General features: G+C 33.7%; 1 protein-coding gene across 1 annotated transcript in view; it reads left to right on the top strand.

Annotated features, from left to right (window-relative positions):
* The first annotated feature begins 1954 nt into the window (after positions 1-1954).
* Positions 1955-11784, top strand: part of LOC110193575 (CUB and sushi domain-containing protein 3) — a 90650-nt gene continuing 80820 nt past the window's right edge. The window contains exons 1-2 of the mRNA XM_078151796.1: positions 1955-2015; positions 4980-5153. Of these exons, the coding sequence (XP_078007922.1) occupies positions 1955-2015; positions 4980-5153 (235 nt within the window). The remainder of the gene's footprint in view (positions 2016-4979; positions 5154-11784) is intronic.

Genomic DNA, 11784 nt, shown 5'->3' with positions numbered 1-11784 from the left:
TGGGATTTTAGTTTTCTGCACACATGTGCATGCTGGCACATACGTACACACCAATATTGGTATTCACATAGTTTATGGAGGAGTCCATTATAATTAAAGAAATGTCTCACTCTTTAAGCAGGTGTCTATGATTCACTCAAAACATTTATTTAGCACTGAGAGAAGTTCAAATATTCTTTTCTGTCAAGGATCAAATCTGCAACATTGCAGTTGAGTAAGAAATTTAGAAAGACCCTTCCCCCTTATCCACCTCTCATCACAATGATATTTTATCACTCTCCAGGCCCATGAGAAGCAATGTGATGTAGTAGAAAGAGGGTTTGGACCCAGAATCCCTTAGGCGAATTACTTGGTCTCTCTGGACCTTATTTGTAAATAATGAAGTTAGACTAGTTAATCTCTCCTACCTCTAACCTTGTGACTTCAGGCAAAATTGTGTTTTATTGCTAAATTTCTTAGAAAATGTAGCAAAAGTTGCTACTAGATCATTACTCAGTGCTTTACAACATGCATACACACAGTGATATGTTTCTATGTGTGTGTATATACATACACATATGCGTGCATATATGTGTATATATATATATATATATATATATATATATATATATATATATATATCTTCTTGAGCTGCTTCCTAGAAATTACTTGACATCATGAATATTTATTACATTTTAGATATTGTTCTAAAAACATGTATTTTCTTCTTAGTTGTCAACTGTTCTGATCCGGGAATTCCAGCTAATTCTAAAAGAGAAAGTAAAATAGAACATGGGAATTTCACTTATGGAACTGTGGTATTCTACGACTGCAATCCTGGGTATTTTTTATTTGGATCCTCAGTTTTAATATGTCAGCCAAATGGCCACTGGGATAAACCCCTCCCAGAGTGTATCAGTAAGTAGATAATGCGTTCTTTTCCTTAAAAATGTCATGGAAGCAATGCATTTGAAGTACATTTCTCTTCTAGATTAATTTCACAAAGGAAGGTCTTACGAGCCTGAGAGTTTCCAACTTCTGTAGAAGTTTTCATTTATGTTTGATTTTTTTGTCAATAGTTTTCAAATTTAAAACAAATCATTCCTTCCTCTTTTCTTTGAGTTTGAAACACTGGTTTTCTTCTTGTTTCCCTCTACAGTCTTCTAGCATTGATTTTAAGTAGCTTTGGCTTTTATTTTAACATTTCTCGGGACCTCAGATTACTTAGGAGGTTAAAAGATTGAAACTTTGAAACTGACTTATTTAGATCGACACACCTACATTTATACCTATCTCACACACACACACACACACACACACACACAATGTGAAGAGCAGCCAGGACTTGGGGTTGGAAAAACCTGTGTTCTATTTTTGTGTCTAATACTTATGAGCTGGTTGACCAATATTACAACCCTCAATGTGCAACTTGAAACTATAAATTACTAAAGAATTACTGTTCTGTATCAGTAAAGAGAGTCTGCCTGATAAATGTTTCCTATACAATGAAATCACAGATCTAAACATTCAGACAAATGAATAGATTTACTTGTTTTATTAGTATTATTAAAGTTAAGCTTATTACTAAACATTTAAATTTCTAATTAAGAAGACATTGAAGGATATTCAGCAATTTATTATAATAGCAAACATTCAATTCATTTTTAAAAAATCCTTATAGGAGGAGGAGGAGGAGGTAGGTACTGTGTTGAGATTCTACCAATAAAAAGGTTTTTAAAAATGGCATAGTCTTTGCCCTTATCTTGTTTATAATTTACTAGGGGACTATAATGCATATGTTGATAAATGTGTACAAGATACATTGTGATGAGGCTACAGAAAGATTCAGACAATATGGTCTAGGAAAATTTGAGAAAGTGGCAAACATTATTAGCCAGGAAAATACGTGACTTAACTTGAACATTGAATTACATTTGGAGCTAGCACCTATACTGAACCATGAAGAAAGATAAAAATGGCAGTAGATAACATGAGGACACAGCATATGCAAATTCAAAGAGGTGGGAAATGGCAAAGTAAGATGGAGAATACCTAGCAGTACCATTTGGTTCAGCTACTAGAGTCCTGGGAAAGTTGTAATCTGAAATTAATCAAGAATACTAAAACATTTGAATAGATTATGAGTATTATTTGGTTGGGTTTTCTTTAGAAATTATTTCATTATATAAATTTATTTAAAGATTCAAAATATATAAGCCTTTTGATAAAATTGAGAAGTTGAAACAAATTTCAAGCTGTGTCTACATGATCCAATATGGTATGTCCACGTCTGTCAACCAGTTGTCTGTCTACAGTCTAAACAATTGTTTTGGCAGATTTTTTTTTAATACTTTGAATTAATTTTGGTTTGAATCATCAAGTAGTTTGTTTTAGAACCAGATAAGATGATAGCTAGGTGGTGAAGTAGAATATATATATTTTTTAAATCAGTAAGTGAAATGGATAAAGCAGCTGTCCTAAAGTCTGGAAGACCCAAGTTCAAATCTAGCCTCAAATTATTACTAGCTTTGTCACTCTGAGCAAGTCTTAACCTCTGTCTCAGTTTCTTCAACTGTCCAGTGTATATCATAATAGCACTTACTTCGCAGGGTTGTTATGGGGATAAAATGAGATATTTGTAAAGTGATTTGTACATTGTCTGGCACAGAGTAGTTGCTTTGTCAATGCTTATTCTCTCCTTCCCTTGAGTTTCTTTCAAAATGTCCTATTCCAAGAAAGGTATTTCATCAGTCTATTTTTTTTAATATGTGGTTCATATATATTTTACTGAGATAGTTCGCATTCTATATTGTTTCGTGGTCATGAGTCCAAAACATAAAGAGGCTCATTAACTTTTGCTTTGTTTTCCTGAGTTAGCATTTATTCTTTATGATCACTGTGCTACCATTTTTTGTCCTGCAGCCATAACTTAGTACATATCATTCTAAATTAAAAATAACAGGCTCCATTAAGAGAAGTCCTTACTTTCAATCAAATTTTGGGGAGAACATATGTCATGAAATAGCATGTGGTTCTAACTATACTCATCTGTCTATCAATTAATAGGTCCCTTAGCCTACTCTTGGCTAAAGTATCAGTTGCTGCATGGTACAATATGACTAGGTTTTAAGTTTAAAATGTAAATACATTGTCAGATACTGACCTTACTGGCCTCCCTCCTTTTACTTTTCTTGCTTCCATTCCCTTTGTATCCCACTCATGTTATAGTATGTGAGGCATCACATAATCTCCACATTCTAAGACAATGCTGGGGTGCAGACAGAGGGAGAATCATCTAGGAAGGAGCCAGGCTTTTCAGAACTCATTAAACTGGATGAGCTAGCCACCTGGTTGAGTGTATCACAAGAGAAAATCAGAAAAGAGGATCTATGGATGAGTTGATCTTTACTAGATTTCTACCCAATTTTCATTTCATTTCACAGGATCAAATCCTTCAATTCTATATAACTTTCACTTCCTACTAACACCTCTCCTCAAGTTCTGATCCTCTGTTCAGAGAATACATTGGGGTTAGTTATACAAAAGGATAAATTTTCAAAGACATAATTATATACACAAGGATTTACTGTGTTGTCTCTTACAGCCCAGAATCACAGTGAGAAAACAGAAAACCTTAACTCAAACAACATAATGCTATAGCTTAGTCGGTGTCAGGGTCTTTTGCAAACCAACTTGATTTCCCAGAAACATTTAGCCTGCATTCTTATTCCAGGTCATTGAAATACAAACATTAGTGATCTGATTGTAACTTTCAGCTTAAATAAACTAACAGCAACTGACAGTGTTTATTCTCTTTAAATAGCAATATGTGTGGAAGTGGAGGAGGGTTGGGGGGGGGTTGAGAGAGTAAGATTGGAAATGTCTGACCAGTGGGCCAGTACTAGGTTGGCCTTAAGTGTGTGATTCATTCAAAGTATTCAGAATAAAGATCACAACAGTGATATGTTAAGAATAAGTGGAAAACTTGACAATTTTAATACCCTTTTCTTCCAGTGATTACCTTAGAGCTAGTCTTTAAAGCTGATTGAGGGAATTGAGATTGATATGCAATTATCTTCCCTATATTAGGCTTTTTCACTTTGGAACTGAAAAAGGAAGCATATTCCACCCACCCAACCTCACCACCACCTTGCGCCCTGGCTCCACATTCCAAATTTATTTTATATATATATATATATATATATATATATATATATATATATATATATATATATATATATATGTATGTTGTTACTTGGCTTCACGTTCCAAATTTATTATATATATATAAATATATATATATATATAAATATATATATATATATAAATATATATATATATATATAAATATATATATATATATATATATATATATATATATATATATATATATATATATATATATATATATATATATATATATATATATATATATATATGTATGTATGTATGTGGGGGCAGTTATGTGGCACAGTGGATAGCGCAATGACCCTGGAGTTGGGAGGACCTGAGTTCAAATCTGGCCTCAGACATTTGACACTAGCTGTGTGACCCTGGGCAAAGTCACTTAACCTCGATTACCACACACACACACACACACACACGTATATATCTGAACATAGGGTTGGGGAAAGGCTTACAGTTTTTGTTGATGTCCCCCACAATTGTATGATTTCAGGACTATCCACAAATACATCACACAGGTGTATGGCACACCTGGGGAAGCAAACCTGTACTATCTTTCCATATCTTAAGATACCTAGTTATGGCTCTTCTTTCCCCTACAAACAACACTTCTAGGAGAGGACAGATGCTAAAAAAAAATACCTACTGTGATACCCTTTATTAAAGAAAGGTGATACCTTGACATCAGATAGACAATTGTGTTTTATATAAGTAAAAAACAATCATGCTTCCAACATAATTTTAAAATGTTTTGTTTTAGGTCGTTTGATTGGTAATTAAAATATTTCTTTATCTTCAATAATTATGTATTGTAGTGATTGACTGTGGACACCCTGGCGTTCCTCCCAATGCAATCCTGTCTGGAGAGAAGTATACATTTGGTTCTACTGTTCATTATTCGTGCACAGGAAAACGGACCCTTCTTGGCCAGTCAGCACGTACCTGCCAATTAAATGGACATTGGAGTGGATCACAGCCTCATTGTTCAGGTACTGCTTTGAAAAGGTGGAAGATGTGTATTAGAAAAACTTACATACTTTAACTATTGGTTTTCATTCTCTTAGAAATAGCCCCAAACAAAACAAAACAAATAACCTTATATTTCTATTAAGTAAAAATCCACTTGAGGAAAGTAAATAATTTTATACAAATCCAGTGGAATTCCCCTATAATATTGGTATTTGGAAAATGTGTTTTAATATGATTATTGACATGATCCAACCTGTGAAATGCCTGATATAAGGAGTTATATTGGGAATCAAATTTATGTGAAGGAAAGTACTCTCTGCTAGAATGAGGAAACTGGACTTTAATATATTTTCATTGGAAGCTTAGCAAAGAATACAGTAGCTTTTCTTAGGATTAATCCTTATTACTTTGACATCTCAACCTAACAAATTTATTTCAAACTTACCTTTTGAAACTACAATTTACTTACAGCTTAATTCTAAATGGAATAAATCTTCAAAAATGTGTCATATTTGTCCACTCAATAAAACTTCAGATGTTTTACTTGTATGATAACTTTTCATTTTAAAACTTAATAGGAAAGTAACTTTTCTATTTATCTTGGGGGGGGCAATTACTATGAAAGATACATCTTTTTATTATTTTTCCCCTGTACAGAGTTCTCTTCAGAATTTAATGAAGCTAATTCCTTGGTTTTTGCATTCTGTGTACTTGATATCAATCAACCAATCAAAAAGTATTTTTAAAATATCTACTGTAATCCAGATACTAGATTCAGAAACACAAAGAAAACATTCCTACTTTCAAGGAGGTTAAATTTAAGCCCAGGAGAAAAAAAATGTACATATATATAAGTACATACAAAATAAATATATTCAAGATAATTCAAGAGAAGGTACTAGGAAATGGGGAATCAGGAAAGGCCTCATGTATGTAGTGCTTTAGCTGAGCTTTTAAGGAAACTAGGTATTCTAAATATAGGTGATTAATATATACTTTTTGAGTTTAATTAAAAATTGACCTCTTAACTACAAAATTGAACAGGTTTCAACTCTTATTTTCTCCAGCTTTGTCGTTATGCAATATACATACATGTGTATATGTATGTGTGCATATATACACATATATGTGTAGTCATCCTTTATAAATATCTAATCTGTTTTTAAGTGTCTACTAAACGGTTAATTTATTACTTATGAAAATGTTCAGGATAACAATGTCTTAATTAAGAAAACTGTAGTTGTATATTTTAAAATGCTCTTAATAAGTCTGATGACATGTTCTAGGAGCTGAGGCCTTTATCTTGCGTCCCTTCTGTATTTCTCTCTATATATCTCATGCTTATCCATATGGAGATATTGTTGCATTTCTTTATTTCTGTTGTTGATACTTTTGGTGGTATTTATGCATCCATTATGTATTATATAACCTCTTATTAAAATATAATTGTATTTACTTGTATAGCTCCTACTGTATTAGAGATGTTTTGACCAGTCCAAGTGCTTGGCTCTTGGTCTTATAATAATAACTAGCATTTATATGCCATCTTTAGATTTACAGAGTACTATATATTATATCTCATTCGATACTTACAACCCTGACAGGTAGATGCTTTCATTGTTTCTGTTACACAAATAAGGAAACTGAGTCTGACAGAAATTAAGTGACTTGCCCAGGGTCACACAACAAGTATCTGCAGTCCAGTGTACACTTATTAAGTGCAGCAGACTGAATAAATGCAATGAACAAGGCTTTAAGTGACACTTTGCATTTATTCAGTAGTTTTCAAAGCATTTCATATATGTACACCTGTATACCATATACTGTGCATATGTGTGTGTGTGTGTGTGTGTGTGTGTGTGTATACACACACACATACATATATGGTACCATATTTTAAACTTACAACATCCTTTAGAAGTAGCTATGGTAGGTATTAACTTTTATCTCCTTTGATAAATGGTCTATCTAGAAGTAAGATGGGATACCTTGGGAAATAATAGATTGCTGATCCCTGGAGATCTTTAAATGGAGGATTGATTAATGGTTTAGGTTTAAGGTATGTTAGAAAGGAGATTCTTTCTTGCTTAGGTATAAATTGGATTTTTAGCTACTAATCTCCCTTCCAACTTGAGACTGTATAATTATAAATTCAGTGATGAGAGTATTGGCTAACTTTTCAGTTGTTTCAATAGCTTATACTCCAGAAGTTCAGGCTGTTAGAATTTCCTCATAGAGACTCTAGGCTAAGAGAACAATAATTATTTGAAATGGGAAAAGTGCTGAGATTGGTTTATCTTTCCAGGAAGGCCAATAGTTTCTTTCTCCAAGCTAATGGAGAGAAATAGAGCTGATTGTGGCTTATCCCATAAATCTTATCATGCTGATTACAGACCTACTCTGCTGTAATGGCCTTTCCATGATCCAGATACTAACTTTTACAGTATCGATGCCACTTGCATCCCTAAATCTATGTGTTGTCATCATTATAAAGTCAGGGTTAGTAGGGGATTATGTGGGAATAGAATACTATATCTTGATATTCCCGGTAGTAGTAGATCAAAAAGTAGTCATTATATCATAGGAATACTCAATATATTCACCATAAATGTATGAAAGAATCTGACTGTTTTTTGTTTTAGTTTCATAACAAGTGGCAAAATCATTCGGTTTACCTAACAAGCTAACTAGAGAGATAACTGCATTCTGCTTTTGAGACAGAAAAGGTTGTGTGTATGTACATTGTATGTATACACATATACAAACGTGTGTGCATGTGTATGTAGCTAATATTCATACAGTGCTTTTAGGTTTGCAAAGGGCTTTATAAATATTATCTCATTGAATTCTTACAACAACCCTGGAAGGTAGGTCCTATCAATATCCTCATTTTACAGATGAGGAAGCAGAGGTCCATGGTCACACAGTTAGTAAATATCTGAGCCTAAATTTGAAATCAAGTCTTCTTGACTCCAGATGTAGCACTCTGTCTACTCTAAATATGTGGATATTTATGCATACACACACAGACACTCCCATAGAATAAGCAACTAATTTGTAAAAGATGTTCCTCCAAACTACTGTGCTTGGAGGATAAAAAACTGCATTTGACAGATATCACAAAGGAGGAAGCTCAGTGGCCATTAAAGCCAGCTGATCAATTGGCAAAACCCAGAAGCGTTTACTGGGCAAGTACAGTACACACGCATGGGGAACAGATTAGGGACCTTATCAGAATTGGAAATAAAAGTGGTCCAACATAATCCATTCTTCATGAATTTCTGTTGATTCTCTGTAGCTGTCACTTCCTTAGTAAATATTCACTACCTATGTATTTACTTTTGTCAGGAATCAAAGTTAAGTGCACTAGTCCGTAGTTTGCATATTCCATCTTTTTTAAGAAAAGAGAGTATTTGCTTTTCTTCACTCAGATAGTCCCTCTCTCATTTTCCATAATCTTCCAAAGATTATTGGCATCAGTCTCTTTACTTCATGACCATGCTTCAGCTATGTTCTCTTCCTTTTCCTCGATAGCCCCCTTCTCTTATTGGTGAGTTTCTCCCAGAACCTCCATTTTGTGCAAGGGCTTAGACCAGCCATCCTTTATTCTGTGGACTTCATCACCATGCTCTCATGTGGCTACATCTCCCTCCCTTTACCACCAGCATTTTCAGCTCCCTTTTCTGAATTATCTTCTCCCATTAGAATGTAAGATCCTTGAGAGAAAGGACTCAATTTTTGCTTGTATTTATATCCACATTACTTGGCATGTAGTACACACTTGGTAAATGCTTATTGAACTGACAGTGGCTTAATAATAACATCTTCCAGGTCTTTTAGTATCTGAGGATATAGGTCATTGGAACTCATGACTGAAACTCTTCACTTGAACTAGGTATTCTGTTCCTATCTTTTTACTTACCTTCAATGAAACAAAATAAGAATTAAGTAGTTTTGTGTCCTCTCTTGCATACACTTTCATCATTCCATCTGCCTCAAGAAGTAGGCCTTCTTTTCTTTGATCTTACTTTTTCTCTCTCCACTATAACTAAAACAAAAAATCAAAGTCTTTTGTGGTTGTTTTCCTTAGCTTTTCTTGGCAGCCTCAGCTTTATCTTTTCTGGTGCTAATCTATTGAAAAAATAGATTCTTTTTAGACCACATTCATTTCTCGAGGACCTCACCACCACCACCTCACTTTGAAACATTCCTTGTGAAAATATGAAAATGAGAAACAAGTAAGCAAATACATCCAAAGCAACAACAGCATTTGACATTGCATACTGTATTCCCAGGGGTCTATCCCACTTCTTTCCTAAAAAGTGGGAACATGGTTTCATTATTTATTTTCTAAGACCTTCACTGCTTTAGTTATTTATTCATTGTTTGATTTTTTCATTTATATTGTTATGATCATTGTTTATATGGTTTTTTTGATTGTGATTATTTTGTTCTACATTATTTCATCCAAATTTCATTGTTTCCTTAAATTTTTATATTTTTAAAACACTTTAACACACCTTTATCATACTTCCCCTGACCTCTAAAATAATAATAACTATTATTGTTACCAATAGGTATAATTTATGTGGTGCTTTAAATTTTGCAAAGCCTTTGTCAAATATTATCTCATCTTATTCTCACAACCCTAGGAGGGCAGTGTTATTGTTGTCCCCATACAGATGAGGAAACTGAAGTAGACAGGTTAGGTGACATGCCCAAGGTCACATAGCTAGGAACAATCTACAACAGGATTTGAATTCAGGTCTTCTTGAATTTAGGTCAAGTGCTCTATTATACCACTTATCTAAAAAAAAATCTAAGTTGATTTGTGAGCTCTCTGTGCATTAGTATTTTTAGGTAATGATCAGTTTTCTTCCTAATCAGAATTTCTTCACTGTGTCATAGTTTAATTCTTAAGAGTTTCTGTATCCCTCCTGTTTCGATTTCCCTTTTAGAATTTTAGTTTATGGGATTCCTACCTTTTATAGATCTTTTGAGATCATGTCTCCAGAAAACAAGTGTTAAGAGTATCTGGTTTTCTTCTTCTATAAATTAGACATTTCCTTCCAAGTTTCCCATCATTTCTACTTCAGCATGGGGCTTTCTCTCTTGGGGAGAATGAGTTTTATTGGTATATTTTATTTTTAAAATATATACATTTACAAATTACTCATATTTCATGAGAGATCACTTATAACAAAGTAAAACTGTTAAAGTAAATCTAATAAAACAAAGACTTCATCTGAAAGTGCATTCAACATTTCACATCTATAGAACCTTCCCACGTCTCTTTAAAAAAAAAAAACAACTGAAATCTGTTTTCTATATTTTCCCTCCCCTGTCCCCACTCTGAGGAAACAAAAAAATTAATAAACCACATAACAAATATTCATAATAAAGCAAAACAAATTCCCTCGGTGGCTACATGTAAAAATATATTTTTTCCTTCTGTATCCTCAATCTGTTACTTTTTTTTAAATCATTGTATTGGTCATAATTTGTACATCATTCAAGGTTTATTTTTGTTTGTTTTTAGCAGTTTAAATTATTTTTTTTGGTTTTGCACATTTCATTTTCATCAGTTTATAAAAGTCCTCAAAATTGTTATTTTTATCATAATGATAGTATAAATTATTTTTCTGGTTCTGCTTACTTTACTCTCCATAAGTTCATTTAAGCTTTTCCATGCCTTATAAAATCTTCTGCTTTGTCATTTCTTGTAGCACATATTCCATACATTGATATACCACAACTTATTCAGACAATCCTCAGTTTATAGATATCGCCTTAGTCTAGCTTTTGGTCACCACAAGAAGAGATGCTGTAAATGTTTCGGTTCATAAATAGCCTTTCCTCTTTATTTGATTTCTTTTAGTTATAGGCCTAGCAGTGGTATAGCTGAGTCAAAGGGCATACACTGCTTAGGAATTTTTTGTATATACATTGTATCTATTCACAAATCCAGCGACTCTGCATGGATGTGTCAGTTTTCCTACAGCCTCTTCAACCTTTATCATTTTCCTTTTTTGTTATCTTTGCCATTGTCACTAAAAATCAGAGGAATGCAAACCAAAGCACTTCTGAGATTCCACCTCATATCCTCCACCCTTTGAAGGATAAAATTAACAATGAGACGAACCCATAAATTATTAGTTTCTCTGCTTCTTATGGACAAAGAGATAGAGCTCAAATAAGGACTAGATAACTGAACTTTGGGGCAACCAGGTGGCATAGTGGATAGAGTGCCAGGCCTGGAGTCAGGAAGACCCAAGTTCACATTTGGCCTCAGACACTTACTAACTGTGTGACCCTAGGCAAGTCACTTCACCATTTGCCTCAGTTTCCTCATCTGTAAAATGAGCTGGAGAAGGAAATGGCTAAAACCACTCCAATATCTTTGCCAAGAAAATCTCAAATGGGGTCACAAAGAATCAGACACAACTGAACAGCAACAAACCAGACTTCCTCCTCACTGCTGTATCATGCCTCTGCTAGAAATGTGATATGGTCTCTGAACTAATCTTTCATCTTTATGTCTAGGTGATCTATGGTACATTTCACTGATACTCTCATTCCTATCTCTTCCTGTGTTCATCTTTCACAAAGTAATTTCCCCCATTACTAAATTTTGTCATGTAACTATTTCTT

This window comes from Phascolarctos cinereus, unplaced genomic scaffold (genome assembly GCF_003287225.1).
Source record: "Phascolarctos cinereus isolate Bilbo 61053 unplaced genomic scaffold, phaCin_HiC Scaffold_4;HRSCAF=312, whole genome shotgun sequence".
Taxonomy (NCBI): Eukaryota; Metazoa; Chordata; class Mammalia; order Diprotodontia; family Phascolarctidae; genus Phascolarctos; species Phascolarctos cinereus.
This window is presented reverse-complemented; position numbering and strand designations above follow the sequence as displayed.